The sequence below is a fragment of the Lepisosteus oculatus genome, chromosome 4, assembly GCF_040954835.1.
Source record: "Lepisosteus oculatus isolate fLepOcu1 chromosome 4, fLepOcu1.hap2, whole genome shotgun sequence".
Taxonomy (NCBI): Eukaryota; Metazoa; Chordata; class Actinopteri; order Semionotiformes; family Lepisosteidae; genus Lepisosteus; species Lepisosteus oculatus.
Window position 1 is genome coordinate 17,808,310 of NC_090699.1, and position 22,125 is coordinate 17,830,434.

General features: G+C 41.4%; 1 protein-coding gene across 3 annotated transcripts in view; it reads left to right on the plus strand.

Annotated features, from left to right (window-relative positions):
* The window catches only part of adka (adenosine kinase a), a 130,867-nt gene that overhangs the window by 72,351 nt on the left and 36,391 nt on the right, over positions 1 to 22,125 (plus strand). For 2 of the 3 annotated variants that reach the window (XM_069188873.1, XM_069188874.1), the window contains exon 7: positions 21,954 to 22,124. The exons of the other annotated variant lie outside the window; for it this stretch is intronic. In XM_069188873.1, the coding sequence (XP_069044974.1) occupies positions 21,954 to 22,124 (171 nt within the window). The remainder of the gene's footprint in view (positions 1 to 21,953; position 22,125) is intronic. 3 annotated transcript variants of the gene reach the window in all.

Here is a 22,125-nt window from a genome sequence, read left to right on the forward strand (position 1 = left end):
ACTGGGTACCTCACCCAAACTGGCTCAGTGAAGTGCCCTGGGATATAAATGGGCAAAAAAAAGTATTTTTTTTTTAATCCAACACAACTAGTCATACGAATTGAGTGTCGGTAAAAACACTCCCACATCACACTGCACGTGCAGTATGAGGGGCGCTTCTCTGAACGTGTGGGTCAGGTGCAGTAGGCCTCTGTCTGTCGTTATGTTTCAGCGCAGTCCAGGAGCCTGGGTATCACATGGCTAGAGTTTTGTGACGCCACGCAGCGAGTTCTGTTGAGTCTGTCCCCGGAGCCCAGTGTGGCACAAGTTACCGCGAGCTCAGAGGTTTTCAGGTGTAAGCAGGTCCATGCATCTCTGGGAAGATTTGATCCTTTCATCATTAACAAAGTTGTCCGTGCTAGATTTCTATTACAGTTATTAATTTCTGTTAAAGACAGTTTTCTATCACTCATTTCCACAACTAAAGCCTTTTCATTTAAAAAAAAAACAGCTGTACTTATACTGGAATGCAGTTGTATTTTTGATGTTCATGTGTTGCCTATTAAATAATCTTCTGTTGTCTGAGAAATCCACACACACATGGCTTTAGATCCAGCGCACAGCCCAGGGAGCACAGAGAGGAGAGTGAGCGCAGGAATTCTGTGCCATAGTCAAAAACCCAAGTGGTCCAACTCCAGAGAGACGTGGACTCCCTTTGGCCTGGACTTAGACTAAAAGGGCCATTTCCCCTGTGGCTTACACAGCACACTCCTGCCTGCCATAGTTATCAGCCACTGAAGCCGGTTGCTGCTATTGCCGATACGCTTGAGAGGGTAGTGCCAGATTCTGTTGTGCCAAAGCAATGTCCTGTGAAAGTTGAAGCAGTACTGTCGCTTAATATTATTTCATAAGTATGTGCTTCCATATGACTGAGGCTGCACAAGAAGATTCGAAAGAGTTTTGTGCCATAACCTAACAAGAAAGACCAATCAAAACAATCACTTCAGTCTGCTCTGACACAGCCCCTGGCTTACGATTGTCAAGGAATGTAAACTGACTCATCTTGTACTCACGTACAAGAAGGGCAACCATTCCTCGCAGCTAAAGATAAAAAAAAACAATTAAAAATCACTTTTCTTTATTCTGTTTTTCCTCTGCATGAATGATTTGATTTTCTCCAGATGAAACTGCAGTTAAATAATGCCAGGCAGTAAATGTTGTGATTTAATGAGTTTTAAATAAAACCTATTTCACCAGTTCTTTTTTTTTGCCATTATGGCTGTTCTGTTGTATTTAAATCAATTGATTTCAGAGATGATTTTGTCCTGGATGTAAAGATAAATCCATTTACTTTTTTTCTCTGAGCAAATTAAGAGCCACGAATGCTACTAATAAGCATGTTTATCTTTAGTACCAGGCTTACATTTGTTGAATGCAGTTGCTGGCATCTACTCTGCTCCAGATCCCTTCCATGAATATTCAAGTCATTTTGTGTTGGAGGATGTAGCTGGATCAAGGTTGCAGACATAATTGCATGCTGAATGTTAATATAGATTTAACAGGCACAGCTGTTAGCTGCAAAGACATTAGGCTCTCATACTAGGTATTATCTGGTATCATTTGCCAGAAGGATTTGTTCCCCATATTAAAGAACGCACGCCTCAGAAAGAGATTGTTTGCAGCAGAAATGGCAGATTTATAGACCAAAATGTTTTCTTAAGAATTGGCAGCATAAAAATGCCATTTGGTTTGCTTGGGATGTTAGGTCATCCTGAGACATTGTGATGTTTTTCAGGTTCATGTCTTTTATAACAAGACTGATGTGTATAATGTAGGTATAACACAGTTATTTGTTATATACAAAATATTTTTTTCTGTGTGTTCAATTTTGTTCTTTGTGTGTAGATTTTGAAGAGAATGTGTGAAGCTGTTTCCTTTACAGGAACATTTTTCTCTAAGCCAATATTCATTTCAGACGGCCGCTTTTGTTGATTTTCGAGTGCATGGAAGTCTGCAGACCTGCCACTGATTTAAAAAAGTCACTCTTCTTCTCTCTGGTTTAATTATCCAGCAGAGAACTCATAGAAGTGGGCTCCATGTGATAAGCCTTTCATGCCCATGATGTCTTTGCCGAAACAATTACATTTTTTTCATTAATCTCAATTAAAATGACACCTTCACAAGTGTTTGATATCCATACTGGAGACCCATGTTCCAGTTATCTGAATTAGCTGGAGGTCTCCAGTCAATTTTATTTGCAATTCATCCTGCTGCTTTCCATCGCTTTTTCAGGAAGCAATACTTTTTGCTGGAAAAAGTATTAGTGCAGCCATTGCTGTTGGGTTTTTTGTTCACTGTTCTTATCTTTCAATTTCAGGAAGTACTTTAAATTTACGGTTTGCTTTGAAGGCATCAGGCAAGTTGAGCCCCATAAGTCTTTCCTGTTACGGCATTAATCTAAATCCATGAAGCTAGAAGACTAGATTTCTCATCTGTAAAGGAGATAGCGTCTGGAAAAGCAAAACACTACTCTCGGTTATCATGATTAAGCTGCTTAGTTTTGACACCAAAGTGTTTATGACTCCCAGCAGCGGAAAGATTTCCTTTTTTCCACTGAAAACATTATTAATGAATTCATACACCTCTTCTGCTATGAGAACAATCAGAGGTTGCTTAAGGATTCTGTCTTGCTCTTTCAAGAGCTCATCTTGGTGTTTCGTTTAGCTGTGTAGTGTGCAGTTCAGCTCTCTGGAGTAACTGGAATCCAGCTCAGAGCATCTCTGTGCTGCTGAGAGCAGATAATGTACATCAAGGTTAATCAAGATGTGAGTGCACAATAAAAAAGACAACTGTAATCTTCACAATACGGAAAGCAGTTAAGGCAGTTCAGTTCATAAATGTTGTAACTGCAAGTGTGCACTTCAGAGGCTTTAACTGTTAAAGCAAGGTTTCTGCTTTTTTCCCTTCTAGGTTATCCTTCAGCTTACAGAGATAAATGCACAATAATAATTCTAGCATTTTTCCAAAAGGATCTCGGAATGCTTTACATATTGAGAACTGGCTTATTTCTCCGCAGGACTCATTCTGTGCCAGCGGCCCCACAGCACAGCAGATCCAGTCGGTAGAGGAGTGAGACATCGCTTCCCCAGTGGAATTAAGAGGGAACTTTAAGGAAGTTAGATTGTTCAAACCCAGAGGGAAATTTAGCAAGGACACTTGGGTTAACACCTCTGTTTCATTACACTTCTTCTACTTCAGCCTTTGTCTCATTAATATTGTTTCTCCCAGTCACCGTACTGAGAAATATTTAGAAATAATGCCCACTACTCTTGCAGTACACTCTGGAACATCCTTGTTTTCCTATGACCTCTCCCATCCCAGTGTTGACCAGACGCAGCCTTCCTGAGCTTCTGAGATCTTACAAGGCAGGGCTGTGAGGTAGTAACCAACGAAGCTCTATAGTTGGTGACATGACAATTGTGGGTTATGACTTGTGCACAATGCAATACAGCATGATCTCATCAGCGTGTGCCTTTGTCAAGAATTAGATTTCCCACCCCCTGAGATTTTCGGTTAGGATTAATAATCATTAAGCCAAGCAAGAATAACAGTAAATCATGATAAAATCCATCATGTCTTGACCTACTTATGACTGCTTTATCTTGTCTAGCTGCATTGGTGCTGACAAGGCTGTGCTGAGTTTCTATCATGTGTTTCCTGTGACTGATTGGTCTCTGCGGTTTGTCCTCAGACGGGGCTCAAGTGGTACTCCAGAAGGCAATGTAGCGAATGGGTTTCATTGACTGTTAAAGCAGCCCTACTACCTGGAACCAAATCCACCAGGGTGGGTTAAGTAAAAAGAATGCTGTGTATTTTTTTTTTGCAGTCTTTACAATACATAGGTTCTAAAGAATGTTTCACTACAAGATGTTGTATTGTGGTACAATATGCACCTGCTGGGCATTAGTGAAACAGGGCATAACATTGTGGCATGTCGCTGAAGTGAAGCCCCTTCACTTATTTTAGCATGCTGACTGTTTTTAATCTTTCCCGTTCTTTCTTTTGAAAATATTTGCGATTGTTTGCAGAATCTCAACATTTGCCGGGACTGAAACCTGAAAATGTACATTGGCCATGAAAACGAGTGTAACGAGTGTAACTCTGTAGCGAGTTTTCATTGTAATAGTCTTGTAATCGACCTGATTTTGCACAACTTGAAAGACTGACACGTAAGAAGTTAAATCTTATTTCTGATTAACCAGAGCAATAGAATGTTTATCCTGTAGTTTCTAGTGAATTTGGATTAGGATAATATGCCGGTGTGTGTTTTTATGGTCATCGGCTCAGTCTCTCACTGTGATTCAGTTGGGAAATCTGGGAATCTCCAGTACTGCTGTGGATATTGCTGGGGAGCATATTTGCAAGGGAAGGCAATGTTTTTTCTTGTTGTGTTATTATTATATCTTTGTTCTAGAAAATTGAATTCCAGTTCCCTTCATGTTGGAGTGTGTAAAGTTGTGAAGCTCATAGCGGATGTAAGGGGTGTACGACTGTAGTGCGATGAAACAGTTCACTGGCTATGACCCAGGCCAGGTCCTGGCTGATCTGAGCAGAAGCACGCCCAGAGTCGCCAGGCTCAGCACTTACGCCTTGCGCTTTACAGTGGGTCTCTCCACTGGGGCCAAACCACTCAAACGCCAAACCTGACAGCAGAGTGTAAGACATTATGGCTGGCATGGGTCATGCTGGAAGAGTGATGTAGAGGAAGCTTCCTTGTAACATTACTGTCAATGTAAAATAGAGTCACATCAGAGGTGTTTTTTACAGATTGAAGTGTCTTTTCTCTGTTTTCAGAGAAATCATGCCTTGTCACTGGCATGTTACTGGGATGCCTAAGGAAGGATTGCTTACCTGCTCTTGCACACTAGTAATCAAGCTTGCAGGTGGGGTCTCTTCAGTCAGGTGCAGCATATGAAACCCAGCTGCTCTCCTGTTCTTTCTATGGTTATCAAACCATCATTAAGTGGCGAAGGGAAACTGTAGCGTACATGAGCTAAACATCAGCATTTTTTCATGAGATGACTATCTCGGAGGATTAAAGACACAGGTCAGTTGGCCCTTATGAATTGAAGTGTACTTTATTAGTCAGCTCTGGGCAGATTTGGCAGACTGCATTCACTTCCTCTCCAGCAGCAACCATTAACCCTTAATAATTAGTCACCTATGCTCTTAGCAAACATTTGTCACCAGGCATGATTTTTTTATTGGGTCATCTGTGAATTATGGTTGGCCATGACTGGACAGTGGTTTTGCCCCGGAGGTCCTTTAGAGTGTGCGCTCTGAGAAAATTGTGCCCCCTGCATAAACACGACTGAACGCACTGCTACTTCGGCCTGCCGTGTATCCAGCACTGCCCGGGTTTGTTTTTAAGGGCCTTTTTGGTGACTGAGGGGTTTGAACGAAATGAAGTCCGTCTGCAGAGTAGGGCTGGGAGCGAGTGAATTAGCATTGCAGTCACCATGAAATTATTTAGAATTGCAGGCTGTCAGCTGAAGTTATGACTTACAACAGTTAACAGCGCCTGAAGCTGCAGGTTGATGAGCAGTTGACAGTGGAAATCACTTCTGTGACTGGAGGGCTGAATTAAACCACTGCCTCAAACGGAAAGCCTCCAGGCCGTATCTGAAGAGCACGAAGCGCGTGCCTTTGCATTTCATCTTTACCAATTAAAGCTTCCCACTTCTTTGGAAAGAACTATATTTACATCACAGGGCTTATTCTCTAATTAATACACCTAGCACCAAAACATCATCCGCGAAAGGCCTATTCAGAGCCATTGTAAATGAATCATCAACAGGTATATTTTGTATATTTTGATTTAAAAAAAGTGGTCTAATGAATTAGGGGAGAATTAAGTGGAAGATCTGGTTGTTTCCTCTTAGAGATTTTAAGACCGTGATATCCCGACCCATTCTGATATACGTTTCAGTAAAAAAGAATGAAGAGCTACACATCTCAGTTTTCATTCCTATGTAGCTTTGTCCTGGTCAGAAATTACTGAAATGTGCTCAGGCTTCTTCTAGTTTTCAAATAGCAGGTCAGTAACTCGCTACTGCAAGACTTATCTGTACCATTTCTCTTCAAGAAAATGACGCTGATTAGTCTTTAGTGCCTCAGGCAGCTGTGCATAGCTCTGGTGTAACATTGTCACCTCACTGTTGCTCGTTTGCAGGTGTAGGAATTGATCAGCTGTTCTGTTCCGCGTCACTCAACGCAATGTGTGTTGACAGCTCAGTGGCCTGGTCGGTAGAGAGCACAGGCAAGTTGGAGACACTGAATTTGCGAGAGCTGCCACAAGTGGCGTGACTTGAAACGCTTGACCTGTACAGTGACTGTTTGAGGTTCAGCGGGCAGTTTGCTCTGATTGATAGGGTGACTTACTCCAAGCGCTGAGAAGACAAGCGGCATTTTCTTGAGCTGTGATAGCTGTGGCTTGTCTATTTCTGAGCTTGAAGCCGTACTGCAGTATAGTCCTATATCTCATTTCCAAGTTTATTTCTGAATGTCTTGTCTTGAATGCGAACCACAACACTGCTGCTTCTTCACAAAGGTTGGGCGTGATCTCACTTTGGCAATGAGCTTGCCAGAACTCCCCCAGCCTCGTTGTCTTCTCCGCGGCTTTAAGGGGAAGCAGTCCTTACATGAGAAAAGGCACCGCTGGCTTGGCTGTAACAAAACCAATTATGACGCCAAAGGGTTGTTGTTCTCCTGTGAACTTTGACACTCTAGCAATACTCTTCAGGAGCATTGAAGTTAAGATAAGTCTATCTGCTCTCCATAAAAAGCGCTGATTTGCTCTATATGTGAAGCTCCCGGGTCGAGCGCCACGCTTGTCCTACCCTTGCGCCGATCTGCTGTTGCCTTTTGAATGAGGGAAGGTTGCTCTGCTCCCTGCTCATGAGATAAGGCCAAGTGCCTCTGAGGATTACACTGGCTAAGCTCTTATCGCTCTGGGAAATTCACTGCCTGCTTTAAAAAGTGCTAGGAATAGAAAATCAAGAGAAAATATCATTCTTTTAAGTGCACTTATTCCTGCGGAAAGTCTTTATTGGATTGAGTGTCTTTTTTTTAGCATACCAGACGTGCACGTGCTGATGTCCCTGGAGCGGGTGGTGTTTCGACGTGATACTCTTGAATTAAAGGTGCTCCTGAAGGGGGCAAGGTGGAGAGTTTATTATAGAGCCCGAAAGGAACAGAGGGGCTGTTCGTTGTTTTAAAGGGAGCCCGTCTTTCTCCACCCACAGCTTTCCATTCCTGTCTAAAGAGAACCCCACTTAAAAACTGCTTCTTTAGAAAGCAACAATAATAACGATGTTTATATGCTATTAGTGATTCCATCAACTATGAATAGCAGGTTAAAGTCTTGACAAAATACTCCATTGAAGTGGCCTCTGGAACTATTGAAGTGATCAGGGGCTTCAAGCCCCTCTTTTGTGAAAGCACCCAGCCCCTTGAGCTCTTTCGGGACTTTCAGAGTCTCAGACAGTTCACCCTTCTTCTGGTGCCTGTGGGGTCTGACTGACCCACATGTTCAGAATTGTGTTGGGTAGCAGAAGGCAGTGCCATAGTTCACCCATTGTGTGGATCTGTAAGTTATAGGTCAATGCTTCAGCAAATTTTCAGCATTTGATGGTGTAATCTGACCTTAGATACTTAGCTCCAGTCAGGTTCTGTTTGGATGATTCTGAAGCAATGGCTCTCGTCTGGTGCAAGCTTCAACTTCCAACTCCTCTCTTCTCCCTAGTCTTCCCTTCTTCTTTCTTGTTGTCTTCCCTCTTGTCTCCCCCTCTGTTCTCTTACTGTCATCTTATATGGTGTGATTATGTACTGTCCATTGACGATCATTAACCAATATCTTACCTAGCTATACCAAGGTAAACTTTACAATTGTTTCTGCTCAAGGGACCCCCCACATCTCAGCAAGCATCCTCTCTGCTTTGAAGCTATAAGTGTTTACTCTGCCAAGTAACACTGTTATCTAAACTCTGATGGACACTTCCTAGTCACCTAAAGCTGTAACAGAGGCGACTGGGATGTGGGGGTTGGCTTTGTGTTTGTACACGTTGCATTCTTTTTCTGTGGTGCCCGGCTGCGTCTTCTTTAAATAAAATCATTGGTTCATAAAATACAACGCTTATTGTTACAATCTAGTTACGCCGCCTTGTATTTTAAAATGCCTCCGCTGCCTGTTTGATATATTCCGACTCCAACTAAATGGATTTTTATTAAATAATGCTCAGCAGCATTGGCCATGATATTCAGAATTAATTGCTTTGCCGTGAAAACGTTGATGACCTTGGCTTTAGAAAGTAAGAGAAATCCATTTCATTTGAGTGTTCTTGTTCAAAAGGAATTTTAAAATTATTAATCTGTGAGCTTTTGGTCTGACAAAATTAGAATACTTTAGATAACCGTGTTCTTGTATTACATTGTAATATTCACAGTGTAAGCAGGACATTTTTTGACATTTATTTATTGCATTATATATCCATTTAAGTTAAATTGAGCTGGAAGATGAAAAACTGTGGTGTCTGGTTTTTTAATACTTCTACAGGAATTATTAAGGCACTGGAGGAAGCCTAAATTTCACAGTTGTGGAATCGGATAGGAGGGCCTGGGTGAGCAGCAAAGACATTTCTATAGCCTTCAGCAGCTTTAAGCCTTCCTTGCTTCTGCACTTTGCTCAGTTCAGATTGATTTAAGTGGCTTAGGCGAAATTGCAGTTGCTCCACTGCAGCACAGAAACGCAGTGTCAGTGTGCGGCCGGAGATCTTGAGGAGTGCTTGTGCTCTGCCGTTCCTGATAGCACGCCTCTGCACACCACACGCGCACACCGCAGCTAAATCTCCTCCCTTTCCACTCCGGGCCTGTGGGATCTCTCCTCCTTTGCCTCCTAATCCTCTGGAAAAATCACAGGCCAGAAGGGGAACGCATCATCTTATAACACTTCATTAGGTTAATCGTTGTCCAGCGGTCTTTCCACATTTCCTCTCTGACTACTATCTGTTCCATTTTTCCTCATACTATCGGAACAACTTGGATTCTTTTATTGTTGAGAAGCAGTTAAAACGTATTTTGTTCTTACGGAGTGCGATGAATGTATTTGAGCCTCATTAAATCCCTGTTTCTGCAGTTCCAGCTCTATCAAATGTTTTTCCATGAGTATAAAATTGATTTGAATATATCGGTAAGCACCAGTAGCTGTGCTATTGTGACCAGTTCTAATGGTTATCTTAATTCTGAGTGTTAAGTGTCCCGTTTCGTGTCGGCCATACTGACCTCCATTCAGATAGAAAGGTTTGGGAAACAGATAATGGGAAAGAACAGGACGTTTGGACACTTGTTCTTTTAAAGCCGGTTTTCCTTTGATTTATGAAGCAAGTGTCATTCTTTTTAGTCTGAAGAAAGAGCGGCCCTTCGGGATGTGTCGCATGCTGTAGGGACTGACGGAGCGTTGCGAGGAAGATCTCGCAGACACGCTTAATAATGTCCTGGATCCTCGCCTTCTCCCCGGCTTCTGTCACCACGCAGTTAAAGTAAATATTTACGGCCAGCGAATTCTTGACCTCTCGCACAGCCTCGAGCTCCTCTTTCCACTACTGCGAGCGCTCTGATAGAGCTGAAATACATTGCTGCTTATGAACAAAATGACCGTTTAGTGACTGGCTAATTCACTTGGCCATTGTAAAACCAAGATGCATTTCTGCGGTGTTAAGGGCATATGTCATATCGCTCCGACAGCCACTCTAATTACCTTGGCCTGGCTGATCAATACGTGATTCGTTTTTCCCCGCTGCACAAATGTGTCGCTTCAGCTGTGTAGCATTCACTTAGCCTTTTTGATAATTTGCTGCTGAAGAGACTGGTCTAGTGTTTGTTCTTCTTGGCTACAGGCCAGGGGCTCCCTCTAATATAATCCTCTTCATCGATCAGATTTTGTTGACTTACACAGAGATTTTTTCCAAGCAATTAGGACCCCCCCTCCCTCCCTGCCCCACAGCCGGGCTTTAAAAAGGGCCTTTCTCTTTTTGGCAGCTTATCTGTTTGTCTTTTCTTCTGGATTGAGTATCAATGATCATTTGATTTTCAGATAATTCTAATTGTAGAATGTGAAAAGCAGTGGAGATTGGTTGCTATGATGATATCCACATTTAAAATAAACTGCTGTTTTCCTTGCAGTGCAGTGGGGCAGGGTGATCAGGGTTCTGGCCTTGTAACGTGAAGGCTGTGGTTTCAAAATTGAGACACTGCTTCTATAAGTGTCTGCCAGGTACTTCACCTGAATTGTTCCAGGGAAATGCAAGCTGTATAAATGGGTGAAAATGTAAGTTATTTTAGATTTAAAAAAATAAGGCCAAATAAACAAAAGTGAAATAATAATAATGTCGAATAATAGTAGCTGTGTGAAGTGGGTCAAGGAATAAGATGATTAGTTCAATCCTCACTGTTGACCAAGCAGTCAGGATCCCAATTAAATCTGAAGGAGGGTACCTCCTACAGCACAGAGACTCTGGCCACCATACTGGGCTTTGATTTAGTAATCTGGTCCAGCTGGAAGAGCACCACCTACTAGTCCACCAACTCCAGTTACAGCAGCAAGCTGGTCTTCTGACCTCCCAATACCAACTAGGCCCAGCCTTGCTGAGCTCCTGAGATTGGGCCCAATTGGGCCAGAAGGCGGTACTGTTGCGTTGGAAATTTCGTTTAGTGAGCAGTACTTGCTGGGTTGGTTTCTGAAAATACAACTTAAGTCTAGTTCTTTTACAGCAAGGAGCAGGGTGACAAATTTGTATTCTCTCCTCTGCTGTGTCCTCTTCTCTGCATCATTCTGCGGGCAGTGTTTCCACAGCACGACCCATTCCCTGTCCTCCTGGGACACCCTTCTAGCTTCCTGACACCTGGTGCCATGAGCCTGGGTCTGGCATGGCCCTGGCACAGCATCACATGTTACAAAAACTCACCAGGCGGCATGTTTGTCCTCATCTATGTTCGACATCCCAGCTAGAAGTCACAGGTGGATGTTAACAAAAACGCATCAGTGAAGCAGGCTAAATGCAGCCTCAAACAGCATGTTTCATCAGTTTGTTTACAAGCATGGTCTTCGCTGTGTCCGTGGGCTTCCAGTTTGGTACTCTTCATTGATCTGGAGGTGAGGGGTTTGTTTATCGGGTGCCTGGAGAGCTGGGGTCGCCGGCTGGGAGTCATAAACTGGGTCTTATCTCGTTGAAAATGTTTCAGCACTCTCTTTATTCGTACAGCTGTCAAAATGATCTAGTTAGTAGGGTTGCTCTTAGGGTTAGCAATTTCTCCGCCTCTTGCATGATGATAGGGATGTTATCTCATGCCTGCGTTCACCTTGACATTAGCCGCCCCTGTCCAGTTTCTTAAATAAGCTAATTATTTGGATAAGAATTCATATTGCTCTTCTTTTTTAGGTCATAGTCGGTTTCCAGTTGAACAGGACTTGTAAATCTGTCCTTCGGATGAGACATATACCGAGGTCGTGACTCTGTGTGTTCATAAAAAATTCCAGGATGTTTCTCGAAAAGAGTAGGGGTGTAACCCCGGCGTCCTGGCCAATTTTCCCATTGGCCCTTACCAGTCGTGGCCTCCTAATAATCCCCCTCTATGAATTGGCTACATTACTCTGCTCTCCTCCCCACTGAGAGCTGATGTGTGGTGAGTGTACTAGAGCACTATGGCTGCCGTCGCATCATCCAGGTGGGGCTGCACACTGGTGGTGATGGAGGGGATCCCCATTACCTGTAAAGAACTTTGAGTGAAGTGTCCAGAAAAGCTCGATATAAGCGTAAGGTATTGTTCATTATTAAATCATGCAGGACTCTGGTCTTTAAGGAATATATTTATTCCTCCGTTCTATAGAATATATTTATAGGATATGAAGTTATTTTAATGTGCCAAACTCTAGCAATGGTAACAAACAGAGATCTTTGTGAAATCCTTCTCTTATATTTAAAATATTCTCCCAAGCTTTGGTGTTGAAAGATCAAGGTGGTGAAACCTCCTGTGTTTGGAGCCCTGCTATATACTGATCTGCTATGTACAGGTAGCTTTGATTTTTCTTTCATGCAGTATTTTCATGTTTTTTATTGTCTCCTCTTTGTAAAAGACGTCAACTTTTCTGCCTTAATCATTGACTAGGTATAGCAACACATTTGTTTCCTCAGTCAAGCATTCCTTAGTTATTGCTTCTTAATACAAATACTGGATAACTACTTTAAAGGTATTACCTTCAATTTTGAGTGTCTGAACTTGTAGTATCATCTCTGTATGTCACAAAATGATCATCATAGAATCAACATTAGAACAAGAGTTGAGACCGTTGCGGATGCTAAATTAAACTATGTAACAAACTATTATAATCAGCAGAGATGAAAAAAGCTCTGCTTAACACCATAGAATAGTCACCAAAAAGCTCAGTGCATAAATATGACTGTACAAGCTCTGCAATAATGTAGGAGCTACACTGTCATTTCTGATGGGAAGAACTGGTGGTTTTTGGTTACATCTGTGAACATTTAAGAAAGGTATAATGCAGGAGATGTGAAGCCACCCACTGGGTGTGCTTGAGGTCTTTATTCTAGAAAGTGTGAAGCTACTGTGCTCCTTTGTGTAAGGTAATTTATCGAACATCCAATTTCAGGCACCGTTACACCCTCTACTGCACTGAGTGCTTGTTGTTGTTTCAGTTGTTGTTGAAAGTGGAGAAATGCTTACAATGGGATATTCTTCAGTAGAGCTGAACCTGACCTGGAAGCAGTCCAGTAAATGCCCACGATGAAGTTGTCTGGAAAGTAATCTCTCTACTGGAGGGCTGAGGCAGATGTGCTTCAGTTCCCGCCTCAGGCACTCTTTCTGTGCAGGGCAGGGAATAATGCCGGGTGTGGCAGTGTTGTCACGTGCCATCTAGATCTCCGTCTTCAAGATGGATACAGTGTCGGAATAGGCTGCCTGTTGGCAGGAGGGATTTTCTGCCATTGGGAGAAGAAAAGTCGAGCTGTGGCACAGCAGACTGACAGTTTTCTGTCATTCAGCACTCACCTGCAGCTCCTCTCCTCTGCAGCAGGCCTTGGTCTTCTCAAATTCTGCATGCTTAGCAAATTTACCCCTGCCACTTTGCAAGAAAAATAAAGATTTTGCAGAAATCCATCAGATTTGATTGATATAGGTAACCTGTGCTACGTGAGATGAGGCATTTTGTGCTTTGGACAAGGGCTATTTATTGTCTGTGGTCAGTCGAGGTCCATCTTGTTCAGTTGTATCTATTGGTTAATGGTAATTAATCATTTCAGATCTGTATTGAGATATTCTATGGAAGTTCTAGTTTCAGCGCCTTAGTTAATAAATGAGAATTGCTCGGCAATCACCGATGAAAATCGGTAATAGTAAAGATTTGAGGGCTGTTTTCCATTTCCTGTTTAAAATGTTCTTTTTGTCACCTAGACAAGCATCGATTTCAGTAGAGTCATTAGGAAAATCAGCTGTTGGTGTTTTGCGGGATCTTCATAAGATTTTATTTATTATGACATTGATGACTGAAAAATACACTTTCCGTGCAATCTTTTTTCAAAAGGTGGAAGAAAGTAATTATTCAAATAGACTAAAACAGCTGATCTAATGTTAAGTATTGTGTTTTTAGTCTCTACACGGCATTCATTCCTCTGACCATATTGGACCATATAATTCAGTGAATAGTCAGTTTTAGCAGCCTGCTTTAACACAGTGCTAGTGCTGGCTTGAAGGAAACGTTTAAGAAAGGATGCATGATCACTTAGATTTGCACACATATCTTTGTAAAGGACGTATGCATCAAATTAACTTGATCTATTGGAGTTTCATACAGCTCTTTGTAAAAAAAACTGCAATCAAAGAGTGTTATTTTTAGCCTCTCAACCAAAACTGGATATGATTTAACTGCCTGTGCAATTACCTGTAATTTTCCAGGCTTCATGTTGACAACCTCAAGCGGACAGATGTTTCAACAATGAAGGGCTGTCTTCTTGGAAGCCCTAGTGTACCCCTGTCGGTGAAGAGTGGCGCTTTGGCTTCGCTCAGAGTTTGAGTTTGGCATATTTCATATAGTCCAAGCATGGTTATAAAGTTATACTCCCAACTCTTGGCCTCTTTGATTTATTTACCATTGGAATCTAACTTAAGTTTTTATTTGCAAAATTCCTCTCCTTCAGCCTGAGCTGACACCTCTGTAAATGAGATGTTTCAGGTCACTAGGCTGGTATCCTCCACATACGAAAAGAATCTGAATAAACGAACAACTGCTTTATGAAAGTGTTAACATCTGCTGCTGCAGAGGTGTGTTGAGCAGACAGTGGTGTCACTCATTACACAGGAGAGTCTTCAGCAGCGTTCTCCTTCAGCTGTTTTGCTCTTTTTTTTTTTCTGGCGTAATTGGAAGCTACACTTTCTGCAGGAGCTTAACCTGTCCGCAAGATCTCCGGAAGGTTTTCTCTGGCTTGATTTCTTTCAAGGAGCTAAACCACGGCTAAACACCGGTTTGACCATGAAGTTCACGTACAAGAGAACTATTTGTGTTGGGAAGTGATTGTCTTGGTAGGGCCCGATTGTGTGCAAGGAAGACACTTGGTGATGTTTTCCCCTCTGTGCCAATTAAGTTACTTGAACTCCATCTGAGTAAGTTAAGTACTTCCTTTCTAAAACCCACAGCATAATGTGGAACTACTTATTTATTTGTTTCACTGAACTTTGATGTGGCTGGCAGTTTCTCAGCTATGCGCTTTTGGTAATTAAAAAGATACTGTGCAATATATATATATATTTCTTTTTTTTCCAATAATCCACTTCTTCCGAAATACCTTTCTGTAATTTTATCACAGCTTACATATGGTGTCTGTTAGGAATCTGAGCCTGGACTGTGTGCTGAATTGTTATGTGGATTAGTATTGGCATTTGAAGGCTCTTGGCTTTAAAACTTGTCTGTTTTAAATCCTAAGTAAATTCCTTGCTGTTTTTTTTTCAGCACTGCTTGTAACTCTATCCAACACATTTTTTAAACAGTGCAGCTTTAGAGAAAGCTGCAGCAATTGATCTGAAGAGCTGCTGTAGCTTGCTGAATAACAGCCTTAAAAAGATTCTGTTTTAATTACATAAACTCGCCAGCTTTTAGGCGCTCATAACTTTTAACCTCCTGATAGGGCCAGTGCAGCAGCCCTGCACGGTTTTTGCCACTGCTGTTTCATCGTTAATATGGCATGGCTTAGTGTAATTATGTTCTCTCTTTTGGGTGTACAAATTGCAGCTCTGAGTCCAGCTTCCTAATCTGTGTATCGGCACTTTATGGAAGAGCGAGTGCAGGGAAATGGGATTCTTCAACAGACTGGATTTAAAGAGTATGCTGGGTTAAGGTTAGATAGCAGTGCTGTGCCTAGCCTGAGAGAGACATCAGGCTAATGGCTCCAGTGATTATTTATTAATAGAGATTAGAGCTAAATTGATGATTACATATTTTTCTCTAGTATCTCATTTCTGTACACGTTCATTTTAGAATGAAGGGTATGTCAGCTTCCCAGAAAACTGATTTTCTAAAATGCCATTAGAAATGAATACGATGTAGTGGGTCCCTTGGGCCATACTTCATAGTCAGATAATAAAATAAATGGCTGTGTGCGTATTAATGAATATCTATGTGTTGCTCTGATGGATTCTTCTGCCTTGTTGACCCCATAGGCTAAACTTTTATTAGAGATTCACAGGGGAAAACCCTGAATGCCTATTAATTGTGCTGTGTGCATCTCTACACCAAGCCCTTAGTAACCACGCTGCCTTCATGAGCTTAATCGAAGGTGATCTGTGAGCCATCAGCACAGGCTGAACGAGGGGAAACTGATCCCCCAGTTATTCTCGTTGTTTTCCTAGCCTCAAGTGCTCCATTCAAGTTTAACTGTCAGACCTGGTATGGGTTAGCGCACTCAAAGTGTTTTTTCTTCCCAGTTTCTAGCATATCTCTGTTTTTTTTTTCAGTTGATTTAATTATGCTTTTCTCTGTAGCTTTCAGTATTTTAAACAAAGTTTTAAAAAAAGAAATAGCAGAGACCCGTGATAGTAGTGATTGACAAAAGACTCAGTGGTAACTCTAAAAGCCTTTAGCTGAGTCTTGCAGGGTTTGGCATCTTTCCATCTGCTCCAGCAGTGGATGCCTCAGTATCTGATAAGGTTCTCCAGAACATGATTCCTAATGTCAAGGAAAAGGAAAAACAGATGCTATCTGTGCTGGTGGATTTTGAAAAGTACAGAACATCAAAAACATTTTAAATCCTGTGGTATGTCAATTGAGGCACCTTTTCTTTGAACCAGAAGTATTTATTGTCTGTTTTACTGGCTTAATTGAACTCACAGATAAGTAAAACCAACTGGACCTGTTTCTAATGTGTGTGTGTATATATAACCTAGCACCCTAAAAGTCAAAATAGAAAAGTATATTCAGGAGGGTTAGCCTTGTGAGACAAGCTGATCATTTAGTTTTGCAAATAGAACACAAAAGCAGAGTCATCTCCTTACTTAAATGACATATCTGCATCTTCATGCCTGCTGGACCTAAAAGATCCAAATGAAATTTCTGACCACTCCTGTTTTGCAGCTGGCATTAGTATTTGCAATGTGCTGCCTTGAATATTTCCCTTATTTGGAAAGAGAACTGCTAAAATGTGTCTGCCACATTAAATATGTACAGTATTTCTATTAGGTAATCTAGTGTTTAACAGGCATGTTAAACCAGATTTGTGATGGAGCTGACCTCTTGGAAAGATGAGGACTCAAGACTGAGGTATCAAACAGCCCTCTAAGTAAGATATTGATCCACCTCCATTCTGTTCTGCAAGATAAAGAAGGATAATAACACTGTCTGTCCTCACTCCAGAATTCCCATTAACTAATTTACTAAGCTCTCTGTGTTGGAAATGTCCATCCTATGTTTGTCTGTCACCATAGATGTGGGTGAAGTTAATTAGGCATGGAAATCTACATTAGCAAGTGTTTAATAGAAACGTTAGGCACTGGCAATGTGGAAAACATTTATTAGACAGAAGAAATAAAATCCTGCTGGAGAATAGATCTGAAGGTTTGTTTAAACTCTGTATAAACAAGTTAATTCCCTGCAGATTTCTGGTTATTCGCATAGTGTATATGCTGTATATATTTCATTTTCCAAAACTGCAGGACCCCTCCCCCTCCAGTGCAGAGACTGACAGAGCCTTGGTGATGGGCAGTGAATGGCCGAGCTTGAGGGGCAAGAGAGAGGCTTACCTGTCCTGTTGGGATCTGCCAGGCAACCTCTAGACAGACCACGACAGAACCAGGAGAACAGACAGCTCAGGCCCACATTACATTATACTCGGCACAAGCTCCCCTGAAGAAAATCTGGGATTTCAGTGGGGTGCAAACATCACGCTACCCATCCATATTCTTCACTGACAGTCAGTAGTGCCGGAAATTTAGTGAGTCTACTCCAAATAATATCCCAAGCATTTTTAAACATAATGCTTTACAGACAAGAGCAGACTTTTTGGCTTGTTTAGCTTCCAGCAGTTTCTTGAAAGAAGCTTTAATCAAACGGCTATGTAGCTAGTTCCAGATCCACAATCCAAACATCTATAGGATTTCTGTGTTTTTTGTGGATACAATAATTACAATATATCTGGATATATTTTCTATTATTAATTCAATTTGTAGTGCATATGAAATGTTTTTTCCTCCCTCAGCAATAAACTGTGCTGGTCACAGTTGCCTTCCAACTTCATATTGTGATGCCTTTTCTAGAACTAGATCTTTATTTGTTAAATATTTTTTTAGATTTGTTTCTTTTAATAAAAATAGGTGATTTTCTGTAAAACTCTGTGAAAAGAGCATTTAATCAAAAACAATCTTTAACATGGACTAAATTCTCCCATTTTCCTTTATTACTTTTATAACTTCCTATGGCCAATTGCTGTAGTAGCTGTAGTTAGTTCTTTCGCAATTTCACACATTTAAAAAAAAGGGTGAGAAACGTGTTCCTCGGAGACAATGGTTCCTTTTCTGATATTAGCCCCAATTAGGTCTATACATAACACTACGTTTCATTTCAGTTTAAGTTGCTGTCATAATATTGATTGCCTTACTTTAGCCTTGTGTTCGTTTATATTCAATCGTGAGGAAACCCATCTTCTTTTCGGAATACTCCAGTGGACGTGCTCTAACTGTGAATCATTATCTGTGAACCGACACTTCTGCAAGATCAAATCAAAACATCCTCATGGAGAGATTTTCTCTTGTAATCTCCAGTTAAGATACAGTATGAATTATAATATTCTGTGTTCTTCCGAAAACAGTGGGGTTTTTTTGCACTTCAGATGGTCAGCTTATTTTTAGCGGCATGACTTCATTCCATGCATTGTAAAGTGAAAAAAAATAGATGAGAGCTGAGATGAGTTAGACTTTGCAATAATAAGAGAGACAGTGTTGGTACCTCAGTGACTTAAAGCATATCTCAGAATTTAAAAGGGAAAATGCACTACGATAGCAAATGTATTCTGCTTGAAAAGTGCCTAGTAACAGTTGTGATATTTTTGTGTGTATTGATTTATTGATGGACTGCAGAATGAATCCTAGAGATTTGGTATAGCTGCTCCACCTGATTATAGCATGATGTGTTCAGAACTCAGATGCTCAGTAAGGCAGGCCTGGTTAGTATTGGCATAAGGAAACCAGGCAGCTGCTGTAAGTGGTGCTAGTGGACCAGTAGGTGTTGGAAACAGAGTTTCCAAACCAATACTTAAGTGTGGTGAACTGGGACACAGCTGTAGGAGGTGCCCTCCTTCAGATGAGACGTAAAACCCAGGTTGTGACTGTCTCTGACTGCTCTGGTGACCCAAGTTCATTATTCATAACTGTTACTTCGTCATTAAAAGGTCCCATGACTCTTTTCTTGACAGTAGGGGTGTTAACCAGAGTGTCTGTTCTGGCCTTCCTAAATTTCCCCCTTCATGGAATAATGGATATGAAGTAATTTCTGCTTCTCCACATAATATGCTGTATAACGGGTCTAGTGTCAGGTAATGGTCATCTCCCAGATGGGTGCTGCACTTCGGCGATGTAGGAAGTGGGTTCCTTCCTTTATGTAAAGCTTATTATTATTATTTCTCTCTTCTCCACCTCATCTGCTGTGCAGTGGGGCTGCTGTGTGCCTCCCAGCTGGGGGCAGCACTTCAGCCCCTCCTATGTATATTTATATATCTTCTTGGATCTTCCTTGCTATGCAAGCACTCAGAATGTTTTTTTACAACAGTTGCTTCCATCAATGGTACCAGACTGAAATACCCAAGTAAAATCTGTGGTGTATGCACAGTATAAAGCATTCAGATCAATGTGTAGTATCAGGAAACTCTACACACCAGTTTGTGGGAAATTTGACCTTATCGTTTTCATCTTGATTCCTGTACTTAACAGCTGTGCAATTGCTATTATGTAGAATTAAGATTTGGGTACAACCTGCCCCTTCACACATCTCTGAATCTCTGTGCTGTCAGCTCTGATGTCACTGAGCTTTAAACTTTTCAAGTGGCCTGCTTTGTTTTCATAAAAGAGGAGCTCAAGGCATGCTTGTAACTTCAAACGCTCAAACATAAAAGCCACAATAATTCCAAAATAAAGCATACTGAAACCTCCCAGCATCAAAGCCCAAGTGTGGTAATGATGCAGACACTGCTGTGAATCCAGGCAGAGGGACAGTGGCTCATTCTGTGACAGTTCAGGTATGAAAATGCCTCAGAATATTGGTCCCTGAGTTTTTATTGCCAAAGAAGTGATTAAATTTGCATGAGGATAAAGCAGGGCTCCCAGATGGCCTACTAATGTAAAATGGACATGGTAGAATAATATTCAAGACTGCTTTAAAGCAGTTAGCCCTCTGTCTTTCCTGGCTCACTTCTGCCCAGTCCACAGTAGGTGCTAGGAGGCAGTCCTGTGTGCATGAGGCTGAGTTTTATGGTCAGACCTTCCATAGAAGTCAGGATGTAGCTCACGGAAGAGAAGGAGGGCCGTATTCAAAACTTATTTTCAACTCTTTGAAGACCAGAAGCCAGGCATTACTGTAGCTTAGCTTCGTTACAAGGTTAAGGTTGTAAAACCAATGAGCGGGTCACGGTAAAGACAGTTTTTTTAAGTGACATTTTTTTTTAATCCCGTATCCCCGTTTTTAAAAGAATGTACAAGAGTTTCAGTTATCTTTCCTCCCTTTGAAATATTTCCGGGGGTCCAGACGAAGCCCTTTGTTCTTTTGGAGGTAGTAACATGGGAGCAGTAAGAGTTTATCTTCAATAACAAAAGCTCTATATCTGTCTGAAAACAATCTTCTTCTCCCTGACACTTTGGCACCCTCTTAGAGGAAAATGTCAGGGTCAATAAAGGACCATTTACTGACAGTGAAGGTTCTGACTATCAGAGAAACCTTACAAAATAGTCCTTTATCTGAACAGCAGCACTGACCTATTTAAATAACGCAGTAATTTTCTGGTTTTAAACAGGCTTTTGTTAAATTCAAAAAGTAAACATGCAGAATCTAAAGGTTTGTGAATATGCCCTTTGTTACTGAAAACTCTGGTTGTTGTTGTTAGATGTGATAAATGCCATGCACTTCAGCAATATTTATATGCAAGACTTGAATTTTTTAACTACTTCTACTGATTGAAAAGAGCCAATTAGTAACAGATTAAAAAGTAGAATATATCTTACTGCCCATTGTTAATCATGTGTTTTACAGTTCCCATGCTGCAAAGAATACCTGCTACGTTGTGTAGCCTTTGTTATGCCATTAGTGGCGTCTGAATTGAACAGTGTTTTGTTCTGCCAGTTCCAGAGGGTGGTGTTTCTTTGAGAGCTCTCTTAGAGCCACTTATAAAAAGTACAAGTCATTATTATCCTAAATACTGTATGCGTGTATGGAGTTATTTTCTTTCAGCACCGGGTAATTACTTTAAGCAACTGGGATGAGAAAACAGTTTGTGTATTACAAAAGAAAACCTTTTGTGAAGTTGGCAGTAGCTTTTGGTTTCAGGTCTCGAGTCAAAATGGAGGTGTTTTGTGACCTCACACACAGTCCGGAGAGCAGGTCCTCTGGCCGCAGCAGAACGCCACTCCCAGGTTTCCATCTTCCCACTCTGCAGCACTGCTGACTGACCAGAGAGAAACACTGCCTTTGCTCTTTAATTCGTCTTCTAGATGGGAACATTTTTAATTGTGTGAAGAGAACATTCCTTTTGTTGTTTGCTTTAACAGGCTGGTGTACATCATTTTATTTGCTTTTTGTTTTTTGTTTGAAACAACGAAAACAAGAAGATGAATGGTATTACAAGGGGGATTAGAGGCCAGCAACCTGTCTTCTGTTCTCATGTGAATTGGTTTCTAATGGTTCCCTCTTTCATTATTTTCAGTTAGTATTAATTTATGGGGCTGGTGCTTTTGTTCAAAGTGTCTTACATTTGTACAACTTGTGAACAGTGTGGGTACAGCCCATCTGAGGACTGAACACAACAAACCTCTAGTTATAAGTTCAGAGCCCCAGCCACTGCTCCATTCCACCATTTTGTGGTTTTTCAGAACCTCAATGTGATCAAACCTAATTATTTCTGGAATTTATTATGTGACTTAAAGAGAAAAATGAAATCATGCTCTGAACGTTAAATTAATGTTATGAAGCAAACATCTTGGTGACTACAGGTTTCTGTGTAAGGCTGTTAAAAACATGTAGTCCTTTGTTAAAGGAGAGATCTCCCAGATGAGCCCTGGAAATGTGGAGGATGATTGGCCAGAGCTGGTCCTTGGCTGTGGCCTCAACTTGCTGCTGGTAATGCTCACTGTTTTCCTCTCTGTTTCTTTGCTTTCAGGGTTTCTTCCTCACAGTGTCCCCAGAATCTGTGCTGAAGGTAGCAAAGCACGCTTCTGAAAACAACAAGATCTTTGGCTTGAATCTGTCGGCTCCATTTATCAGCCAGTTCTACAAGGAGCCCATGATGAAGGTCATGCCGTATGTTGACATCTTGTTTGGAAATGAAACGG